The 25,432-nt window shown below is 37.2% G+C and overlaps 1 protein-coding gene across 1 annotated transcript in view; it reads right to left on the bottom strand.

Moving 5' to 3' along the window:
- LOC150083027 (DNA-dependent protein kinase catalytic subunit-like) overlaps window positions 1-25,432 on the bottom strand; it is a 164,091-nt gene that overhangs the window by 68,150 nt on the left and 70,509 nt on the right. The window contains exon 5 of the mRNA XM_090378360.1: window positions 7,675-7,885. Coding sequence (XP_090234486.1) covers window positions 7,675-7,885 — 211 coding nt within the window. The remainder of the gene's footprint in view (window positions 1-7,674; window positions 7,886-25,432) is intronic.

Below are 25,432 nucleotides of genomic sequence, written 5' to 3'. Positions count from 1 at the left end.
TTTAAACTCTAATCTAAAGATTTTAAAACATATTTGATTAGTGTTGCGAAGGTAGCAACCAAATAGTATCAAATAAAAATTATATACATGTCTAAAATTATACCTCCATAGCCGAGTGGTCAGGAGCAGAAGTGCAGTAGCACACGCTCCCTCAATAGACCAGGGTTCAATCCCCTGACTGCTAAATACAGTTGATCTTCCAACCCCGCACTGGACCAGCATGGCAGTTTATGGTCCATTTCCCTCAACATGAATTGTTGAGGAGGCTTCCATCCTGCAGGGGGTTGATAATGGCTGCAGTTTTTTTTTTTTTACCTACAACCTATAGACAGCAAGAAATATTAACTGCAATATGTCTCCAAGAGAAAAATATCCAAAATAAATGTCAATAGCAAAAAAACATTACATTCCCACAAACGCTAAATTTTTAATTATATTTAGCCGGTTTATTGACTTAACTGTTAGATTTCGACACTATCTTCTAGAATGTAGTTTCCTGCAAGTTAATACCTTTGGTTTTATACATAGTCATTAACATTCAATACCTATAATGTACGTCATTAAAAAGACCTATTTTCCTACAAAGGCATAACCATTAACCTCTCATATTAACCTCGAAGTTTTTACAGCTAGGAGAGAAGTTTTCTTAAATTTTTGCTTTTTTATTGACTTAAATTGGCATTTTAATTTATTTTCTAGAGTTGCTTTATATTCTTAGTAAAAATACTTTAGTTTAATTTGAACTAACATAGAGATTTTGTAGGTTATTACTTAGTATTGGTAAGGGTAGCTAATCCACGTGTTGGACAGGTTTTACAGCTCCCACAAACGCTAAATTTTTAATTATATTTAGCCAGTTTATTGACTTAACTGTTAGATTAAATTATTTTCTGTAAGTAGCTTATAGACCTAGTCAAGCTCTATCGTTTATTTTTAATTTAGATAGCACAATTTTGAAAGTAATTAATACCTATTGCCACCATTTTTATATGATACATGTACCCTGAACTAGATAGCATGAGGTTTAACGGAAAATTAGAAAACGAGTACAGTAGCATCAATTAATCAGTAAAATTTACAATTTACTAATCTTATTAAATTTCATTGTCAATTAAATTGTACTTTTTTAACTAAATACATATAACAACCGAGTTTTTACATATAACATCATAAATGAATACATATAACTTGACAGACAATACTAAAATACATATATATAGTGTTATAACTGTTGGGATAAACGTTTAGGGTTATATATTGTATTTGAATTTTATTTGAAATTGAACAAAAATCATAACTCAGAGCAGCAAAGCAAAAGGCTCAAACTAATGGGAGTGCTGTGGCTCAGGGGAGAACTGGGGGGGGGGGAGGATTGTCCTCTGAATCACAGCCTTTTGAAATGCACTGCTTGTTTGTGGAGCAATCAGGAATGGGACATGATATTGCCAAAGGAAATGTCTGTGTGTGCGCGATGTAAGGAATGTGAAGAAATCAGGTATCGACTCAGTGTTGTATGAGCCTATATGAGAGCTTGAAGGACACGGTGGATGTACTCAAAGGATTTAAACTGAGGGGGCTCATCAAGCTCTCAGCTGCCCACATCAATGCCAGAGCTTCCACTTGAACTTCACGCAACACAGCAGAAACCCCAAGGCACAATGTGCTGGTCCCAAAGGAATTAGTTGTTGTCAGTGACTCTATTGCCAAGGAAATGGAGAACGTATTGTGCATAAAGAATAGGTGGAACAGGACCAGGGTATGTCTGCCAGGGGCAAGGGTTGATGACATTTTACAGCAGATATCATCTTTTAAGGGCACAAAGGATGATATTGTTGTACACATTGGCATTAATGATTTAAAGAGTAGGAGATCGGCTGAATTACTTAACAAGTACAGGTCAATGTTGAAAAAAAAAAACCATGAAAGTGTCTGCAACTCTGCCCAAACATGATAGGAGGGATAGGATGGAGTATATGATGAGAGGCTTGTCGATCAATTCGCCCCTGGAGAGAATGTGCAAAGGCTCAAGGGGTAGAATTTTTCTCAGGTTGGTCTGTGCTTAAAAACAGGAGAGACTGCTTCTACAGGGATGGGTTACACTTAAATAGAAAGGTTGCAAGAATATTTGCTGATGCTATCGAGGCAGAGTTAGGTGGATCAGAAAACTTATAGCTTGGGAGGATACATGAACTAATAGATTAACAGTAGGCAGAGGTGAAAGTTGTTGTTTGTTTGTTATTTTGGTTTTTAGGAGCATTTGGAAGCAACTAAGGCCATATTGCTCCGGGATATGCGGTGGTCATTCCCTGACCTTTCCGCATCCTACGTATTTGGTGGTGACGGGCTCGAACCCCGGTTTAATCAAGAAGCGTGTGCTACACACTGCTGCTTCTTCCCACCTGGCAACAGAGGCGCCTGAGGGGAAAGTGATTCTTGTATTGCTTCTATTGAAATGCAATTGAGAAGCAGCCTGGAAAACAAGGCAATGGGGATTTCCAGGACTGTTGGGAATCATAGTGGAACAAATAAATACATGGGCTGTGTTAGGGTAGCTAAGAGTAGAAACAGTTGCATGTACACCAATGCTAGGAGTATAGTTAATATATTTTATTAGTATCAAGTATTAGTCAAAACATCAAAGGCAGATACTGTTGGAATATCAGAGATGTGATGTCACACAGACATAAGCAGTGCAGAATTGGAATTTGTGGAGTACAATGTGTACAGAAGGATAGACACGACAGGAAGGGAGAAGGGATTATGCTGTTAGTTAATAAACAAATAAAATCTAACGAAGTGCATCCAACTGATGTTGGATTCAATATTGAGTGTGTTTGGTGTGAATTAAGCACTGGGAAAGGAAAAATGAGAGTAGGTATGTATATAGGCCTAATGAATCTGATGAGTATAATGAGCAATTGTGAGAAATAGAGTAGACCAGTAAATCATAGTGTCTTATAATTGGGGATCTTAATTTCCCAGAGATTGACTGGAATTTGTGGGTTGGTTGCTCACACACTAACAAGGCTTTTGTGGATTTATTGGATGATTGTTTTCAACAACAGCATGTTCGGGAGGCAACTAGAGGGAGTAATACTCTTGATTTGATTATCAGTAGTGATTCTTCATGCATTAGAAATCTGCAGATAAAGGAACCACTAGGTGGCAATGATCACAGTGTGCTGAAGTGGGATTTACTCAAAGAGGTAACTACCATCAGGGGAAAATGGAAGGGTTTTTGCTTCCGTAAAGGTGACTACGGTGGTCTGAGACAGGATTTAAATTCTATATGGTGGGATCAACTGATGATGTTACCAAGAGTAAATTCAAAATGGGAAGCATTCAAAGATCTTCCAAGGATCAAAATATCTTAAAGCTACTAGGCTTTTCATACCAACTAAGAAATATTGTTCAAGATTTAGGCCTAAATGGATGTCAGATGAACTAATTAGACATGTGGAAAAGAATTAAAAATGTATGGGATACATATAAATTAACAGGTGACACAGAAGCCTACGACAGATATAAGCTGGTCTGTAACCAAGTCACAAAGGAGGTTAGGCAGGTAAAGGCAAATTATGAGAAATCTTTAGCAAAGGACGCAAATAAAAACAGCAAAGAGTTCTTTACTTATGTAAACCCTAGAAGGAAGAGGATGAATCAGATTGGTCCACTAAATATCGATGGTTCAACTGTTGATGATCTTACTCAGGTAGTTAACAAACTAAATGAATATTTTGCATCTATATTCAAGCATGAGGAGTTATTCAGGGAGGGGAATACCAAGGTGTATTAAACTCATGGACTGGAAATGTGAAAATGTGACCCCAATCCACAAAGGTGGATCAAAGGGAGACACAGGTAATTACAGACCTGTTAGTTTAACTTCTGTTCCAGGGAAATCAATGGAGGCACTGGTTAAAGAAGCAATGCAGGATCATCTGGACAAAACTTCATTTATAGCTCGGACACAGCATTGGTTTGTTAAGGGGAAGTCTTTTCTGACCAATTTGATTGGATACTACGATGTAATCACAAAGGAACTGGATGCAAAGAATAATTTTGATATCATATATTTTGATATCAAAGAAAGGCTTTAGATAGTGTTGCACATGGAATACTGCTACACAAATTGGAGCAGTGTGGCATCGGAGGCAAATTGCTGCTATTGAGAGATGGATGCTATAAAGAGATGGATGAAATGCTATAATCTCTGCTATAAAGAGATGGATGAAAAGGAATGGGATGTTGGGTCCATTGTTGTTTTCTGTATTCATTATTGATAATGATGATGATGATGGTATATCAGGTTTAATGTCCAAGTTTGCAGATGATACAAAGGTTGCCAGGGTTGTTAATGACACTAATGACAGTACGCTGCTGCAACAGGATCTAGAAAAGTTGAGCAGATGGGCTGAGAGGTGGCAACTGAAGTTTAAAATTGACAAATGTAAAATACTGCATATGGGAACCATTAACCCCAGAGTAACATATCAACAGTGTGGTATTACACTGACAGTGGTAGAGAGTGAAAAGGACCTAGGGGTAATTGTGTAGGCAGATATGAAGTTTTCTGAGCAGTACAACAGTCTAGAAGAGTAACTCATGGTGGCTTGTCAATGATACACAGGAATTTTTCTAGCAGGGATAAGGAGGTGATTATACCCTTTTTTAAGGCAATGGTTAGGCCACACCTTGAGTACTGTCAATGATATACAGGAATTTTTCTAGCAGGGATAAGGAGGTGATTATACCCTTGTTTCTGGAGGGTATACCCTTGGATCTGGAGGCCTCATTTTAAAAAGCATGTAGAGCTGTTGAAACGAGTACAGAGTAGGGCAACAAGATTAGTGAATGGAACAAGGGGTTGCTCTTACAAATAAAGGCTTAAGTTCTGCAAATTACAGTGTCTGGAGACTAGGTACCTGCGAGGTGACCTGATTGAGGTGTATAAAGCCTTGAATGGTTTGAGCCTGCTCAATGTTGATGGGATTCTTCCTCTTGCTCAGAATAATTGCTCAGAGAAGGCATAAATTCAAACTGAGGAAAGACAGTTGTAGGATAGATGTGTGGAAGTTTGCCTTTAGCCAGTGGGTGGTTGATTGCTGGAACAAACTTCCATCTGTTGTTGTAGAAGTTGATAGCTTAAACAGATTCAAGGTAGAATGAGACAAACATTTGAAGCGAGTGGATGGGTGAAATGAGAAGGGGTGTGTGTTTTTTTTTTTTGACTGATGCTATATAAGCTTGATTTCTTGCATCATGTGCCCCTACTAATGCTAATGCGCCAAAATTTTATTTTCAAAAACAGTTCTTAAGAACAACTTACAATATAAGACTCAATGAAACTCAGAGCCAAGTAAAACTTTATAAAGTCTTTACTGTTTACACCTCAATAACGATTAACATTTACAATACATTTTCTTCTCCTAAACACACTATCAGCAAAATATACAAGAAATTTTCCCTTGTTTCCACCAACCCTTGAAAATTCATGGGACTATATACTTTTGTCAAAATCTATAGCTGATTTCTAACATCTAAATAGTGGTTACAATCTAGGACTAAATGATCGACAATCTCAATAGCTCCACAAGGGCAGAGAAGCGATGCTGACAATCCAAGTGCATTTTATTTGGAGTTCATACTCCCATGACCTGTAATCATAAATGTGACATTTAAGCCTGGACCAAACCATTTTAACTGCTTAGTGTATTCAAAAACATTAGGAATAAAACTATATATGGTCTTGCCCAAAAGAGAAGCATTCTATTCCAATTGCCAGTTTCTCATAAACTCAGATCTTAATCTAGCAACATCTTCTATTTCAAATCAATCCATATTCAAAGAATAGTTACCAATATTAGCTGGGGGAACCCCCTTCTTTGGTGAAATAATAGATACTGCAGTATTATTTCATAGTAAATAGCTATTCAACCATTCAGAACCTGCAGAGCAAAAGTAGAAACAGCACACTCTGGAGTTGTCTAGAAGGAAAAAACACTGAGATTGGATAAGGTATTTTTTCACCATGCTATTAACCACCTATTAAAGCCCCATGCATTTACTGCATATGACAGGCAAAAATAGACTTTCGTAGTATAGCTTTAATGTACTTGATTTTATACCCCAAACATTTTTACTAATTTCAAGTATTTTCCCTGTTAAACCCTTAATCTTGTTCAAAGTATACTTTACATGTTGAATGAAAGAGAGTTTATGCTCAAACATTACTCCAAGATATTTGTATATTCTTTCTAGTTTGATGTTTTGATTATTAAGTTTAACAACTGGCAGTCTATTTAGATTTAAGTTTCCCTTAAGAAGAAGCCGTTTCATTCTGGGAATGGAAATAACTAATTTGTGTACATTGCACCATCAGTTTAGGTCATCCAAGATGTTATTTGATTTTTGCTCTAACCTTGAGTTTATCAAAATCAAAAGGGTCAGGGCGCCTCCATACCTATGTAGGCAGGAGCAGCAGTGCATAGCACATGCTTCTTGATTAGACTGGGGTTCGAGCCTGTGACCACCAAATATAGCGGATGTGGAAAGGTCAGGGAATGACCACTGCATATCCTCAAAGCAATATGGCCTTAGTTGCTAATGCTCCTAAAAAACCAAATAACAACAACAACAACAACAAAAGGGTCAGGTCATCTTCACAGGCAATCTTACAGACATCGCCATGATCAGAAGCTAGCCATCCATCAAGGACCACGTTCCAACATATTGGACCAAGTACAGATCCTTGAGGGCAGCCACAAGTAACCCATCTTGTGACTGAGGAGACAACAAGATTTCTATTCTCGAAATAATCTGTAGCCAACTGGTACAAAGAAGCTGAGATCCTGGCCTCCCGGAACCTCGCCAGGACACTTTGCCACCACATGGTGTCAGAAGTGGTGGTACAGACTGGATTGTTCATACCCTTAGAACAGCATCTCCCAAACTGTGTGCCACAATACCCCAGGGCACTGTAGCAAACTCACAGGGGTACCACAGGATATTTTAAATTTTCAAAGGAAACATAGTAATACTTGACATCTGTCAGACACCTCACGAACTAGTAGCTCGAGGTAGTTCACAGTTTCAACATTACTTATTGAATTGTTTGGACCCAGGTACTTAATAAAAAAACAGAACTGTTAGGTATTTCTTTTGGCCTAGGGGTGCCGTGAAAAAATTACTGAGACACTAAGGGCTCTGTGAACCGTTTGAGAACCTCTGCCTTAGATCATGTTATATCCAATGAATATCTGTTACCCTGGACCAACGTTGCTTCATTTTTACTGCAATTGCAATGGATTCTTTCAAGACTGCAACTATCCACAATGCAAAAAATTGTATTTGAATGGTTCTAAAAACATTCCCAACAGCAGCCAACAGATATTCTGATGGAAGAATGTCAAGTCTGGAGCTAGGCTCCTTCAGACACCTAGAGGAATGCATGCAAAAGGAGGACAACTACTAGATATCGAATAAATGTTTCTAACTTTTTGGCAATGAGTATATTATTAAAACATATGTTAATCATCTTAGGGAGGGAATACTCTTGAAGAAGGCAGTAAAGTTTAGGAAGTAGAGAAGAAGGAAGAGAAATGTGCATTTATTTTATTGATCAGGGACATAAAGTGACAAAAAGTTAACTTCATTTTCATATAAATTCCATACCTGAAATGTGCACTGTGACAGAGGATATTTGAAAAGTTTACTTTTATAATCAGGACTACGAGATGTCATTTCCATCAGGAGAAATGTAACATACTGCAAGAAACTTTTTTCTGTTGGTGGGGAATACATATTTTGTAGCAGAGACAAAAGTCTCCTTTCTGTTCCTACAGGAAGGTGTGATTCATCACTCCAAAAGTTATTAACTGTCAACCTGAAATAGAAAGGTACTGAATGAGCAATTCAAGTATGATTAAAAATTGAAATATGTTTCTAATATCTTTATTATTTTGCATTATTAGTTAAATATAAAATATATTCCAAATTATCTGATTTTCAATTTTCAAGTTAATAATAAGTTTTAATAAATTAGCAATAAGAGTTTTAAGGATGTGGAAGGAACAACAGAAGTCCCACGTGATTTGAGTGATTGAGCGACTCCTCTGAAATATGCCGCACATTGCAATAAGTATCTTACTATTTAAGGTTTTTCTGGTATATTTTTACTACACACATGAGAACATAAAGGCAGTCATCTAAAGTCTTCAAAGGAAAGACACTTTCTGTTTATTTGAATAGAAATGCTACTAATCCACCAAACTACTAATGCTGCTTGATCACTATTTTTGGAGGGGTTGTAACCTGGGAGTGGTTGTAAACCACTCCCAGGTTACAACCACTCTTTAGGTGTCAACAACTGATCTGATTATGTCATTGGAATTATTCTTGTACGAATGATATTCCTTTATTCAACACTCAACCTTAAAATCTTATCCTTTATCTAAACCTTGGTTTTTCAATAAATGTGCTAATGTTGTTCAAGGTAAGAACATTGCATATTGCAACTAGCTTACAACCAAATTACCAGGTTCATTTTTTACCTACATAAAAGTTTGCAACAATTATAAAGTGCTTATTAATCAGTCCAAACTAGATTTTGAACAAGCTAAAGGTGGCAAACTTGCTTCTTGTTCAAATAGAGGTCAAGCATTCTGGTCCCTTGAAAAAGCTATTGGCTGCAATTTTTGCACAATACTATTCCCACATCTGTCAAAACTGGATAATTCTACTGCCACCTCAGTTAAAGATAAAGCTGACCTGCGAGCATCCTACTTTTCTTCTAGCTTGTATATTGATGATCTTAATAAAGAGCCTCCTATCATTAATGGTTCCTTCTTTTATTTCACCAATGTTTTCCCTTCTGCTTGGAAATTTGTTCGTATCCAGCCAGTTCCTAAAAAACGGTAACGAATTCCTACCATCCAATTATTGTTTGAATCCACTTACTTCCTTTTTCTAAAGTAACAGAGAAATCCATTAACCATCAACTTCTAAACTATGCAGAAACCTGCCATCTGATTAATGATCACCAGTATGGATTCTGTCAGTCCACTAGTGATATACTGGATTATCTTACCGATCTATGGATAAATTCAATGGAAACCAAATTCTATGGATAAAATTCAATTGACACTCAAGCAGTTACTCTTAATATTTCAAAATGCTTTTGATTATGTTTGGCATAAAGGCCTTCAAAATAAGCTTCCATCTTGTGATTTTCCAACTGTTTTTTTGTAAATGGGTATCCAGTTTTGTCTCTAACCGCTCACTGCATGTGATGTTAGATGGCAGTCTGTCTTCTAAACTTCTCCACTAATGCTGGGGTTCCCCCAAGGTTCAGTTCTTTCTTCCACTCTTTTCATTTTATATATATTTATGTCTGCCTTCCATTTAATCGAAATCCTGTCCATGGTTTTGCTAATAATAGCCCACTGCTTTCAACCTTCCAGTTTGAGAAACCTTGCCGTGTACAAAGAATTTCAATTTCTCAAATATCCACTCCACCAATTCCTTAAATACAGATCTCCTGTAAGCAAAAGATAACTTAGTTGATTTCGATCATTCTAAAACTAAGTCCTGTCTCATATCTTGCTAAAAAGATTTATCTGCTCCTATGCTTATAACAGATGAAAATCAGATTTCTAGAGAGAATCTCTATTAGGGATTACTTTGGCTTATTATCTCTGTTGGCGCAAGCATATCACACATACTGCTTATCTCTGCATCTTAAAAACTGGGTGTTCTCTTTCACTCTTCATTACTTTTCCTCCAAACACCTACTCACTCTGTACAAAACTCAAATCTGAACTACTATGGAATATTGTTCCCAAATCTGGTGTGGTGCCCCAAAAACTTCTCTCAGTCTTCTAGACTGAGAGAAGTTTTTGAAAGAGGACAGTTAGGTTAACTAATGACCCATCTCTAAAAAGTGCGTCAGCTCTTTGTCTTGTAAATATTCTATTTCTGCTGCATGCCTTTTTTACTTTCTATAGATACTTCCATGGGCATGGTTTGTCTGAATTGGTTTTTATGGTTCCCCCCAACCCCTTTCTATTCTAAACTAGTCAGAAAAGGTGTTTCAACCAGTCAGAATCCTTTTACTGTCCAAATTTAAACTCAGAAAACCAACTTTTCTTCTTAATAATTTATTCCTTCAACTTCTGTTTTCTGGAACACGCTCTTATATTTTACTCCCTTCTTCATATTTCCTGAAAATTGCAATCTACAAAAATTCCAGTTTAATGTTAACAAGTACCTTCTTTCATTTTCTCAACCTTCAACCCATGCACAGTACTAAGTATTACAGATTCTAAAACTTTTCTTGATTGGAATTTTCATAAAAATAAATATATTAAAAAAAAAAAAAAAACAGTGCGGTACTACACTCAGATTAGAGCAAAATGAAAACCAACCCAGGGGTAACTGTGCAGTCATATATGAAGTCCTCTGAGCAGTGCACACCCGCCAGGACAGCTCATGAGGTTTTGTCAATGATATAGGAATTTTACTAGCAGGGATAAGCAGGTGAATATCCAATTTATAGGGCAATGGTCAGGCCACATATTTAATACTGCATACAGGTCTGGTGCCATCATTTTAGGAAAGATGTAGAGCTTGTGAAGTGATCTTAGGGAGCACATTAGGAGAGAAATTAAAACTGAGGAAGGATGGTTGCAAAACAAATGTGTGAATGATTGCCTTCAGCCAACAAGTAAGGCATTGCTGGAATATGCTTCTGTTTATTGTTGTGGAAGGTAGATAGTTTGAATAAATGCAAGGAAGAACTAAACAAATTATTTGAGGAGATGGATAGGTGAAACAGATTTCTTTTTTTTTTTTTTTTTTGTTTGTTTGTTTGTTTGTTTTTTTTTTTTTTTTTTGGCTGAATCTCTATATACTTGATTTCTTGTATCACTTATTACTACTAATACTAATTCCTATGCCTATGCTTCGAGGGCACACAGATTCTTAGATAAGATCATATATATCTGTTAGGGATTACCTAATTTCTAACTCTCTCTCTCAGTATAAGCAAATCACAAATATTGATTTTTCTGCATCTATAAAATTAGGCATTCTTTTTTTTTCACTCTCAATATTACTTTTCTTCTAAACAACTACTCATTCTGTACAAACCTTAAATCAACAATATCATAGAATATTTTGCCCACATCTCAGGTGTTGTTCAAGGTTTTCAATGCCATTCAAAAGGAGGCAGTAATTATTGAATCCACCTCTTACATGTTTCTATACCATGTGTCTCACAAATGTGTTCAAATTTGGAAACCAACCTTTATTCTTCTCATTTCTCTCTTTTCAACTTCTATTTTTCGAACAATATTCTTCTACATATTTCCTAAAAATTACAATCAACAGAAATTCAAGCATGATGTAAACATTATCATCATCATCTTCAGTCTTCCAACCCATAAAGACTAAGTACTATAGGTTCTGATACCTTTCAGGTTTGGGATTTTCATAATAATAATAATAAAAATGCATGAAAAGATAACTTGGTAGAACATCGGTTATCCGGATCATCAGTTAACCAGAATAATTTAAAAGGCTAATCGTTCTTCTCTTTTTTGTATTAACAGTACACAGTAAGCACAGGATACAATAATCATGTTTGCAAATTGAATTTTGATTCTAATAAGATTGAGTTTACCACTTGTTTATAACAGACTGTACAAACAAAAAGCCCAGTAACTGAAAACTGCAAATTGTTTTCTTTTATGGTTGTGACCTCTAGAATTCTATGTGACCTTCAGACATGTACTTTAGAAAAATATCACAGAGACTACTGAGTTTTACCGGAAATCACGAGTGAATTTCAGATCAGTTTAGCTTCAGACTCAGTAAGAATAATATCAGCCCGAAACTGTGGGAATTATTATTTTTCTCAATTTGGTACGGTAAAATGTGAATGAAATGAAAAAGCATAGTTTTAATTGCAACAAAATATGGAAATTATTAATAGAATTAGAAAAGATGAAAATTTAGGAAATCTTCTCCAAAAAGTTTAATGTGGGGGATTTCAATAATTTACTACATCAAGAAGATTTCCAATGCTACAACAGAATTTTTGTCGATTATGGATAGTGAAGGAGGATCTAGCAGGAGGATTTAGAGAGCACTCTCTAAAGTGGCATTTTCAGGTTTCTGAAGAAACCACTTAATTTGTGGTTACTTCAGAAGTGAAGTTTAGATGAACCAGTGTCTGGCCCAAAGATGTGTAAAAAGCAATGGATTCTAATCAAAAATTAAGAAGTAATGAAGATTTTAAGGAAAGCACAGGTTGGCTGAAAAACTTTAAACTGAGACATGGCATATGTGAACCAGATATTCAAAGCAAGAAACTTTCTGCAGACAAATCGGCAGGAGTGTCCTTTAAAAGTTTGCTTCAGTTATAGTGAATTATGAGAAAGAAAATGTTTATAATGTTGATGAGATGGGCCCTCATCGAGAAAACCCTACCCACCAAAATAAAAATGTTTGTACCGGCTTTAAGATGAGAAAAGAGCGAATTACAATTGCTATGTGTGCAAATGCTACTGGGATGCACAGATTGTCCGTGCTGATTATCGGTAAGTTGAAAAAACCAAGAGCATTTAAAAATCTTTCTCATTTTCCTGCTTTGTATAAAAATCATAAAAATACCTGGTGGATATTTCTGTTTTCCGAGATTGGGTAATAATTTTTTTTTTTTTTTTTTTTATTTAATTAATCTTAATTATTTAGTTTAATCATAAGATAAGATTAAATTTATTTAATCTTATCTTATGTACAAGAAATAATTTGTTTTTTAATTAGGGTTAATTTAAAAAAACAAGGAAGTTATTACACTTGTTTTCTCCCATAAAATATTTGTCTATATGCTTTATAGTAGTACATCACTCATATAAATATATATATATCCCAAAAATGCAATCAAAATCATTTTCCCAAAAATTTAACATTTTTCCAAATTTTTTGATAAAAATATAAAAATTTTCTGACTCTCCCTGAGCAATTTTTAATTCCACTCTTACTTCCCAAAATGTGGACACTGTTTACATATCAAAAAATATATGGTCTATAAACCAAACTAAGAGATTCAATACTGTCTTGTTCTTCTCCATGTTTTGCAGCTAACAGAATTTTCAATACCTTAAGTAAGAATATAACCTTAACAATCAAGACAGAGGATGCTGACATACTGATTAAATATTTTGCATCTATGTTCACACATGAAGTCTGTAGGGGTAGGGATACCAAGAATATAATATTTCTAACCGGGATTGAAATGATTCTATAATGTATGGTGTGACAGGTATTGAAAGAAAAACTGTTCTAGCTAAAAAAAAAAAGTGCCTGGGGATGACGGAATCTATATAATTGTATTAAAAGAAGGTGCAAAAGAGGTAAGAAAACCTAGAGCCATAATGATAAAGCATCCTTAGATTCAAATGAAGTACCTTCACATGAATGTAATTATAAGGTATTGCAAAATGGATCTGTTATGAGGTAGCTAATGAGATTCAAGGTTACTCTACTAAAAAATAATTTTAATATCAAATACTCAGATTTCTGCAAAACAAACTTTTCATACATTTCCACCATGAACAAACACTGTAAAAATTTAAGCAATGTGGCAATAGTGGCAACTCAGTGCTTTAGATAAAGGGATGGTTATTTCTTGTGAAAAATGATGCAGCAGATAGAAGACAATGAGAGGTCATTAATGTCCACTGCTGTTGTTGTTGTTGTTATTTGGTTTTTAGGAGCATTAGCAACTAAGGCCATATTGCTCCGGTGCGGTGGTCATTCCCTGACCTTTCCGCATGTTCCGTATTTGGTGCGGTGACGGGCTCGAACCCCGGTCTAATCAAGAAGCGTGTGCTACGCACTGCTGCTCCTTCCCACCTGGCTACGGAGGCGCCATGTCCACTGCTCTTTGCGAACGGGCAGGGTGACAGAGTGATTAAAGACAATAAACAGGGTATGCTACTCAACAAGATTTGTTGTTGTTATTTGAAAGCTATTGGCACAAAAGCAGCTTAAGCTATAATGCGCCTAGCCTAGGAGGGAGAGTTTCTTATATCAGCATTTTTTCACTTTCCTTATTGTTTATGGCAGAACCAAAATTCTGCTATATATATTTGTGTAGCTTCTCTATAAATGATATACTATTAATTTGTTTTGAAAGTATCCAGTTAACTTAAGGAAGGAGAATACTTTGGTAATTTTATGGCCGGTCATCTAAAATTGTTTTAAGCATTAGGTTGTTTTGTTTATTCATTATTGATTGAAAGGCTCTTTGACGTTCTCTATGAAATTTTGGACAGTTCACCATGAAGTTATGTATAGTCAGCGGAACTTGACAGTTTTGGCATTGGGGGGGGGGGGTCTTCACCTCTGAGTAGGTAAGAGTGAGACATGTGTGTAGGCCTGATTCGCAATCGAGCGAGGATCACTTCTTCCTGTCTATTCGATCGGAAGCTAGTGAGCCACGGTTGAAGTGTTTCTTTAATTAGACAAAGTTTGTTGTTAGTCTGATCTAGCCAATGTTGTTCCCATTGTTTTATACTGCTTTGGCGAATCAAGGACTTGTAATCTGTATATGGTATTGTGTGAAAGGCATAATCAGAGAGGGAAGCTTCATTTTCTGCTTTGTCTGCTCTTTCATTTCCAGTTATTACTGTGTGGCCTGGGATCCACCAGAATCTGATATTGTGATTTCTTTGTAATAGCTTTGATACTGAAAATTGGATATGTTGTAGGATTGGGTGTTCTTTGGTATTTGCTTTCTGCAAGGCAGTAACAGAGCTAAGCGAGTCCGTGAAAATAATGCTGTTTGCTATCTGTTTATGTTTGATTTGGTTTATGGCCATCGAAATGGCTTATAATTCAGCAGTAAAAATACTGCATTCTTTTGGGAGTTGTTGGATGAAGGTACAATCCTCAAAATGAATTGCAGCTCCTACACAATTCTCTGATTTAGACCCATCTGTATATATGAAAGTGTGATGTGGATATTGTTCTTTGTATGCTGCATATAACTGCTGGTAGCTGCTCCATAATCTAGTTTGACATGAACTATAGATCGATAAAGTTTGAGAAGTGTATATCGATCTGCTCCCCAAGTTGTTGCAGAAAGAACTCTGAGAAAGTTTAATTTCTTTAAGCAAGAAAGCCTGAGTTGTTGAATGTGATCAAGGAATGTTAGTTTCTTATCCAAGAGATGTCCTAAGAATGTTATACTTGATACTACTGGGATAATATGTCCGTCAAGTTTCAATTCGGGATCAGGGTGTAGGTTTCATTTTCTACAGAAGTGTATACACGCAGTTTTGTGTGTGGAAATCCGGAAGCCATTTGTTTGAGCCCATTTGCTTATTTTGTTTATTGTTCCTTGTAGCTGCCAATCTATACTTCGCATATTCTGAGAGTGATAGGAAATGCTGAAATCGTCAATGTATAAAGCTGAATCAATGGTTCTTGGAATATGCTCGGTTATTGTATTTATTTTAATAGCAAAATTGGTAGTGCTAAGCACAGACCCCTGAGGCATGCCTTCTTCTTGGATGAAAACCTTTGAAAGGATTGTCTGCATCCTAACTTGGAAAGTCCTGTGTTGCAAGAAATTTTGGATATATTTAGGAAGATGTCCACATAAAATCAAGGAGGTACAGGTTTTGGAGGATTCCATAACGCCATGCCGTATCATAAGCTTTTTCTATATCAAAGCAGATCATGATGTCATGTTCCTTTTGGATGAAGGCATTCTGTATACTGTTTTCTAATTTTATAAGTAGGTCTAGTGTTGAGCGATTTTTCCTAAAACCATGCTGTGCCGGGTCGAGAAAATTATTAGTGTTCAAATACCACATTAAAAGAGCGTTGATGATTTTTTTCCATAACTTTGCCTAGGCAACTTGTTAAAGCAATTGGACGGTAGTTGCGTGGATTAGAAAGATCCTTTCCCCAGTTTTGGGAAAGCCAGAATTATTGCATGATGCCAACTATCTGGAAACTGGTTTTCTAGGAAGATTTGTTATACAGTTCAAGTAATACCATTTGGGATTGGTGGTCAAGCTCCTTTATTATCATGTTCCTTTATTATCAGGGGTAGAATTTTTTTCAGCCTGGTCTGTACTTGTTAACAGGAGCGACTGCTTCTACAGGGATGGGATACACTTAAATAGAAAGGGTGCAAGAATGTTTGCTGATGCTTTCGAGGCAGTGTTAGGTGGGTCAGAAAACTGCTAGATTGGGGGATTCAAAGACTAATAGATTAACAGTAGCCACTGGCAGAGGTGAAAGTGATTCTTGCACTGCTTCTATTGAAATGAGCCGCAGCCTGGAAAATAAGATGCAGGATATTTCAGAGACTGCTGGGAATCATTGGGGTACAAAAAAACGCATAGGTTGTGTAAGGGTAGCTAAGAAAAAGAACAGGTGCATGTATACTTGCATGTACACCAATGCTAGGAGTTCAGTAAATAAATTTGATGAATTTGAGGTATTGCTCAAAATATCAAAGGCAGATATTGTGGGGATTTCAGAGATGTAGTGTCACACAGATATAAGGAATGCAGAACAGGAATTTGGGGAGTACAATATCTACAGAAAGGATAGACAGGATAGGAAGGGAGGAGGGGTTATGCTATTAGTTAAGAAATACATAAAATCCAAGGAAGTGAAGCCAGTCGACATTGCTGGACAGTGCAGTGTCGAGTCAGTTTGGTGTGACATAAGCATTGGGAGATCAAAATTGAGAGTAGGAGTGTGCTATAGGCCTAATGACTCTGATGAGTATAATAAGAAACTGTACAGGGAAATAGAGTGGGCCAGTATATCAGAGAGTCTTATAATGGGGGATTTTAATTTCCCAGATATTGACTGGAATTTGGGGGCTGGTCACTCACACACTAGCAAGGCTTTTGTGGATTTTTTGGATGATTGTTTTCTACATCAGCATGTTTGGGAGGCAACTAGAGGGAGTAATACTCTTGATTTTATTATCAGTAGTGATTCATGCATTAAGGATCTGCAGGTAAATGAACCACTAGGTCGCAGTGATCACAGCGTGCTGAAGGGTGCAAGAATATTTGCTGAAGCTATCGAGGCAGTGTTGGGTGGGTCGGAAAACTGATAGCTTGGGGGGATACAAGGACTAATAGTTTAACAGTAGCCGTAGGCAGAGGTGAAGGTGATTCTTGCACAACTTCTATTAGAATAAGTAGCGACCTGGAGCGAGGGGTGTTGGGGGTTTCAGGGACGGGTGGCAGTCATCGTGAAACCGGTGGGTATATGGGATGTGTTAGGGTAACTAGGAATAGGAGTAGGAGCATGTATACTTGCATGTATACCAATGCTAGAAGTATAGTAAATAAATTTGATGAATTTGAAGTGTTGGTCAAGACATCAAAGGCGGATATTGTTGGGATATCAGAGACATGGTGTCACACAGATATAAGGAATGCAGAACTGGAATTTGGGGAGTACAATGTGTACAGAAAGGATAGGAAGGGAGGAGGTGTTATGCTGTTAATTAATAAAAACATAAAATCAAAAGAAGTGCATCCAGTTGATATAGATGACCAGTGCACTGTTGAGTCAGTTTGGTGTGACATAAGCACTGCAAAAGCAAAAATAAGAGTAGGAGTGTGTTATAGGCCTAATGACTCGAATGAGTACAGTGAACAATTGTACAGAGAAATAGAGTGGGCTAGTAAATCGGAATGTCTTATAATGGGGGATTTTAACTTCCCAGATATTGACTGGAACTTGTGGGTTGGGTACTCACACACTAGTCAGACTTTTGTGGATTTATTGGATGATTGTTTTCTGCACCAGCATGTTCGAGAGGCAACCAGAGAAAGTAATACTCTTGATCTGGTTATCAGCAGTGATCATTCATGTATTAGGAATTTGCAGATAAAAGAACCACTAGGTGGCAGTGATCACATTGTACTGACGTGGGATTTACTTCAAGATTTAATTACCATCGGGGGTAAAGGAAAGGGTTTTTGCTTCCGTAAAGGCGAGTACAGTGGTCTCCGACAGTTTTTAAATTCTGTACAGTGGGATCAACTTACGATGTTACCAACAGTAAATTCTAAGTGGGAAGCATTCAAGGAATTAATCGTGGAAGCTACTAAAAGTTTCATACCTATTAAGAAATATTGTTCAAGGTTTAGGCCTAAATGGTTGTCAAATGAAATAATGAGACTCGTAACAGAGAAGGAAAATGCGTGGAATGCATATAAATTATCAAGCGACTCAGAAGCCTATGGCAGATATAAGTTAATCTGTAATCAGGTCACAAAGGAGGTTCGGCAGGCGAAGGCAGATTACGAGAAATCCTTGGCAAAAGATGCTAAAAAAAACAGCAAGGATTTCTTTACTTATATAAACTCTAAAAGGAAGGGGATGAATCTAAAAGTCCACCAAACTGAATGAGTATTTTGCATCTACATTCACACGTGAGGAATTATTAAGGTTTAAAAATGGCACGTTATCAAATTGTAGCAGGATACTTAATGATTTTGTAATAACTGAGAGCAAAGTGGAAGAGAAACTGTCGAAGTTAAACATAAGAAAAGCACCTGGGGTGGATGGGATCTATCCAGTTATATTAAAGGAGGTGGCAAAGCAACTAAGCAAACCCTTAGCCATAATTATGAGAGCATCCTTGGACTCAGGAGAGGTTCCCACGGATTGGAGATGTGCAAATGTATCCCCAATTCACAAAGGGAGATCGAAGGGTGACACGAGTAATTACAGACAGTTAGTTTAACTTCTGTTCCGGGTAAAATAATGGAGTCAATGGTTAAAGATGCACTGCAGGATCATCTAGACAAGACTGCAGCAATAATTCAGACACAGCATGGGTTTGTTAAGGAAAGTCTTGTCTGACAAATTTGATAGAATATTATGATGTGGTTACAAAGGAACTGGATGCAAAAAATAATTTTGATATCATATATTTGGATTTCAGGAAAGCTTTTGACACTGTTGCGCATGGAAGACTATTGTACAAATTCGAGCAGAATGGTATTAAGGGTAAGTTGCTACAATGGATAAAAGGATGGTTAAGTGCGAGGAGACAGAGGGTGGTAATCAATGGGTGCTGCTCTTCTTGGACTAATGTTATTAGTGCAGTCCCACAGGGTTTGGTGTTGGGTCCACTGTTGTTTTGTATATTTATCAATGATATTGATGAAGGTATATCAGGCTTAGTGTCGAAGTTTGCAGATGATACAAAGGTTGGCAGGGTTGTTAATGACAGTAATGTCAGTGTGCTACTGCAACAGGATCTAGATAATTTGGGCAGATTGGCTAAGAAGTGGCAACTGAAGTTTAACCTTGACAAATGCAAAGTACTGCATATGGGTAGAAGTAACCCCAGAGAAACGTACCAACTGTGTGGTACTACACTTAAGGAGGTAGAAAATGAAAAAGACCTGGGAGTAATTGTGCAGGCAGATATGAAGTTTTCTGAGCAATGCAGACAGGCTGCCAGGGCAGGTCATGGGGTTTTGTCAATGATATATAGGAATTTTGCTAGCAGGGAAAAGGAGGTGATTGCCCTTCTGTATAAGTCAATGGTCAGGCCATGCCTTGAGTACTGCGTACAGGTCTGGAGGCCTCATTTTAGGAAGGTTGTAGATTTACTTGAGCGTGTACAGAGAAGGGCAACAAGATTGGTGAGGGGAATGAAGGGATCCTCTTATCAAGAGAGGCTTAAGTTCTGCAAATTGCAGTGGCTGGAGACTAGGCACCAGCACGGTGATCCAATTGAGGTGTATAGGGCCTTGAATGGGTTCACCACGCTGAATTCTGATGGGATCCTTCCACTTGTTCAGATTACGAACCTAAGGGGGCATAAATTCAAATTAAGAAAGGACAGGTGTAGAATAGATGTGCGGAAATTTGCCTTTAGCCAGCGGGTGGTTAATTGCTGGAACAAACTTCCATCTGTCATTGTGGAAGTTGATAGGTTGAATAAATTTAAGGAGGAACTGGACAGGCATTTGGAGGGAATGGCGTGATTTTTTTTTTTTTTTTTTTTTTGGCTGACGCTGCATAAGCTCATACATTTGCTTTCTTGCATCACACGCCACTACTACTACTCAAAGAGGTAACTACCATTAGGGGTAAAGGGAAGGGTTATTGCTTTCGTAAAGGCGACTACGATGGACTGAGACAGTATTTAAATTCTATACAGTGGGACCAACTGATGATGTTACCAACAGCAAATTCCAAATGGGAAGCATTCAAAGAACTTATCTTGGAAGCTACTAGACTTTACATACCAACTAAGAAATATTGTTCAAGGTTTAGGCCTAAGTGGATGTCAGATGAACTAATGAGACATATGGTAGAGAAGAAAAAATGCATGGGATACATACAAATTAACACGTGCCACAGAAGCCTATGATAGATACAAGTTGATCTGTAACCAAGTTACAAAGGAGGTTAGGCGGGCGAAAGCAGATTACGAGAAATCTTTGGTAAGGGATGCAAAGAAAAACAGCAAAGAGTGGCAGTAAGCTAGAGAATCTTGTAATAACTGAGAGTAAAGTGGAGGAGAAATTGTTGAAGATAAATACAAGAAAGGCACCTGTGGTGGATGGGATCTATCCAGTTATATTAAAGGAGGCAGCAAAGGAAGTAAGCAAACCCTTAGCCATAATTATGAGAGCTTCCTTGGACTCAGGGGAAGTACCCATGGACTGGAGATGTGCAAATGTGACCCCAATTCACAAAGGAGGATCAAAGGGCGTCACAAGTAATTATAGACCTGTTAGTTTAACTTCTGTTCCCAGAAAATTAATGGAGGCACTGGTTAAAGAAGCACTGCAGGATTATCTAGACAAGACTTCAGTTATAGCTCAGAAACAGCATGGTTTTGTTAAGGGGAAGTCTTGCCTGACCAATTTGATTGGATACTATGATGCAGTCACAAAAGAACTGGATGCAGGGAATAACTTTGATATTATATACTTGGATCTTAGAAAGACTTTTGATACTGTTGCACATGGAAGACTGCTGCACAAATTGGAGCAGTGTGACATTGAAAGCAAATTGCTGCTATGGATAAAGGGGTGGTTGAGGGGGAGAAGACAGAGAGTGGTAATCAATGAACACTGCTCATCGTGGACTAATGTTATTAGTGGAGTCCCTCAGGGTTCAATTGGGTCCATTATTGTTTTCTGTATTTATAAATAATATTGATGATGGTATATCAAGCTTAATGTCCAAGTTTGCAGACGATACGAAGGCTGGCAGGCTTGTCAAGGACACTACTGACACTATGCTACTGCAACAGGATCTGGAAAGGTTGAGCATATGGGCTGAGAGGTGGCAAATGAAATTTAACATTGACAAATGTAAAGTACTACATATGGGAAACAGGAACCCCAGGTAACGTATCAACTTTGTGGTACTACACTGACAGTGGTAGAGAATGAAAGGGACCTGGGTGGTTGTGCAGGCAGATATGAAGTTTTCTGAGCAGTGCAGACGGGCTGCAAGAGTAGCTCATGGTGTATTGTCGATGATATATAGGAATTTTTCTAGCAGGGATAAGGAGGTGATTATTCCCTTGTATAAGGCAATGGTCAGGCCACACCTAGAGTACTGTATACAGGTCTGGAGGCCACATTTCAAGAAGGATGTAGAGATGCTGGAACGAGTACAGAGAAGGGCAACAAGATTAGTGAATGGAACAAAGGGGTGCTGTTACGAAGAAATGCTTAAGTTTTGCAAATTACAGTGTCTGGGGACTAGGCACCAGTGAGGTGATCTGATAGAAGTGTATAAAGCCTTGAATGGTTTGAGCATGCTCAATGCCGATGGGATTCTTCCTCTTACTCAGAATAATCGCCTGAGAGGGCATAAATTCAAATTGAGGAAAGACAGATGTAGGATAGACATGAGGAAATTTGCCTTTACTGTTCATCATTTCTTGTGAAAAAATTCAATTTGTGTTTTTCTATTCTTGCCTTGTATATTTGAAAACTAGGAGTATATGATGTGGTTGCTGATGTTTTGGCAAAGGTTTCGCCCAGTGCATTGGCTATTTCTGAAGGCTTTGCGGTGATTTGTCCATTCCAGTTTAGGATTGGAGGTGGATTAATCTGGTATCTGCCATTCATTTTGCTATTTTAGCGATTTTAACCAGTATATTTTATTGCATTTTAAATTCGGCATTTTATTATTATCCTGTATATCACAGTTGTTTTATTTTATTTTAAAATTACTATTAGTAATATTGTTTGTAAATAATTTATTGTAAATATTAAATATTTTAAAAAATTTTGGTTTCTTCTTTCGTTTTATTCCATGGTTGGTGGAAAACACTAAAAAATCACAGTATGAGTATACCCAACCCCAGAGGCCTATTTGAAGATTCATTTTGCTAATTTTATTCCAGACAGTTTGCGATGGTGTGGAACTTGTTAAAGTGAATGCAAATTTTATCCAGGATGCTTTGCTACTGGCTCTTCTAATATATCTGGCTCGTGCTTGTGCATTTTTTGAATAATATGAGGTTCTCTGTAGTGGAACATCTTCAGAAATTATTCCAGGTTTTATTTCTCTCTCTTTTAACGTGTAAACATTCTTCATTCCACCATGATTTTGGATGTGTTGGAAGGTGTGATGATGTTTTTGGAATAGTCTGCTCAGCAACTTGGATTAGTTTATTTGTTACATATTGTACTGCTGCATCTAACGGTTTTTGCTTGATAATATCTGCATCTAATGTTGCAATGGATTTATACTTTTTCCCTATCCGCTTCATTTACTTTCCATCTGGGATTTCTACGTGACTGACATGTGGTTCCAGATATCATGGTAATGATTATTGGATAATGATCGCTGCTGAGAGGATCTCTGTGTACAGACCAATCAAGTATTGGAAATAATGTTGGAGAGCATAATGATAGGTCGATAGCTGTGCTGTTTCCCGATGGAAGATGCATGTATGTATATGGCCGTCATTCAACAGGGTTAAGTCATTCTGTTCTATCCATTTTTCGATCTGTTTTTCTCTCCGGTCTTCGGCTGTGTTACCCCACACAGGACAGTGTCCTGTTGAGGTCTCCCAGCATACAGAAGGGTGGAAGTAACTGAGTTAGTATATCTTCTAAATCTTGTTGTCATAATTGTTATAATGGATATAAATAAATTGTTATAATGGTTATGAGAGATTTAATGGCTATGCGTACTGCAACCGCCTCAAGGGTTGTGTTTAGTGGAAGAACTTGGGAAGGAATGTGTGAATTTACCAAAATTGCCACACCACCATGGGTCGTGCCGCCTGTTACTCTGTCTTTACGGTATGTGATATAGTTCTTTACTGTGGGAGAGTCTTGAGGTCTGAATTATGTTTCTTGCAGGAAATGACACAGCGTGGTATGCTGTGCAATCAGATCATATATATCATGTATATTAGGGAAACCTCTGCAGTTCCATTGGATTATAATCCCTATTATTTGGTTTTGGAGAAAGTGTCAGACTGTTTCTTAGATGTTGCTTTAAGCTTTTCAAGTTGATGTTTTTCCTTTGGAAAATATGGTTTGCCAGTATCCATTTCTTCTTCTTCAAAAATTTCTAGTAGTGCTTGATTGGTCACTTCTGTATCCATTTGTTCGATTGGCTTCTGGCTTATGATATTACGTTTTTCTGTGGCTTTTGTTTATGAGTTTTGCATTGGGAGGTACAGATAGTGGTGTGTTTGTAACTTTCTCTTTTCGTTTTGGCTGGGATATGATAAGTAGACCTTGTGCCCAGTCTGAAATAGACTTCTTTGGAGGAATCGTGAAATCTGTTTGGGTCTGTATTGTATGCCGATTTTTTATGACCTGTGCATAGGAAGGTCTGTTTAAAATAGTCGGGAGTACAGTTCTCTTAGCTTCTTGGTATGTGACGGAGTGTTCTACTTTATATCGTTGAATCTGCTTTTCTCTTTTCCAGAATTTGCAGTTCTTAGAATAGGCGGAATGGTCCTCCTTACAGTTTGGACACTTCGTTTGCTCAGCTGGGCAGTTCTGATTGGTATGATCTTGAGATCCACAGTTGGAACAGATAGGAACTCCACAGCATGCCATTTGGGAATGACCATACTTTTGGCATTTAAAGCAGCGGAGAGGATTCGTAATGTATAGTCTGATGTTCAATTTAGATATCCGGCCTTCACCGATGTAGGTGGTCTGGGAGTGTTAAAGGTCAGTATGAGATTTCTAGTTGGAGTAAGTACAGGCATACCTCGATTAACGAATAGGATGCGTTCCACGAAATTACTTCGTTAAGCGAAACTTCGTTTTCAGAGGTAAAAATACTATGGCCAGAATAGGGATACGTTCCTACGTAAAGAAAATGAAAAGCTTTTTTTCGAACAAAGAAAAGTTTTATTAAATAAACAGTCAACTTACATACAAAGTGAAATCACATTTTAAAATATGAGGTTAAAGTCGATTGTTTATGCTTTTTTTCTCTTTCATAATTGCCTATACGGAGTTATTGCATTTAACACTGATCGCTTAACAATAACACTTCTTCCTAAATCAGGATCATTTTCACTAAAAAAATTTAAAACGTTTTCAATATCATTTAAGCACCTTTTTAAATCTTTGGTTGTTAACACTTTTTCGGCAGGAACTTCTTTAACTTCGCATTCATTATCTTTGTCTTCGTTGCTAACAAGGCTTTCTAAATCTTCCACTGAAAAACCATCATCTTCTACATTCAATAAATTTCTAACATCCTCTTCATCGACATTTTCGAAACCTATTGATTGAGCCATCTGGATAACTTCATTTCTAATTTCTTGGATGTTATTTTCTTCTTCTAGTACAACTTCTGGCCATATTTTGCGCCAAACTCCATTTAAGCATTTCTTAGTGACTTCTTTCCAAGAACTATCAATGCTTTCTTGCGTTTTTAATGGTGTAGTTTTTCCAAAAAGCTTTAACTGTCATTTCCTCTTTATCCTCTAGTTCAGTTAAATTGCTTAAAGTTCGACGCAGATAATAAGCTTTAAATGATGCTATTACTCCCTGATCCAATGGTTGAATCAGGGAAGTTGTGGTTGCTGGAAGAAACACAACTTTGACAGGAATGCATGTGTCCAACGTGTTAAGATCAGTAGGATGTCCCGGAGCATTGTCTAACAACAAAAGAGCTTTTTCTTCAAAGTTGTTTTTTTGACAATATGTACTGTTTTACTCCAGGACAAAAGTGGTTAACAAACCAATCAGTAAATAACTCCTTGGTAACCCACGCTTTTCTATTTGCTTTCCATATTACAGGTAAATTCATTTTTATGTTACCTTTTAATGCCCTCGGATTTTCTGAATGGTAAACTAATAACGATTTTAATTTATAATCGCCAGAGGCATTTGATCCAAAGAGTAACGTTAAACGG

The sequence above is a fragment of the Mastigoproctus giganteus genome, chromosome 7 (genome assembly GCF_048544385.1).
Source record: "Mastigoproctus giganteus isolate SK-2022 chromosome 7, ASM4854438v1, whole genome shotgun sequence".
Classification (NCBI taxonomy): domain Eukaryota; kingdom Metazoa; phylum Arthropoda; class Arachnida; order Uropygi; family Thelyphonidae; genus Mastigoproctus; species Mastigoproctus giganteus.
This window is presented reverse-complemented; position numbering and strand designations above follow the sequence as displayed.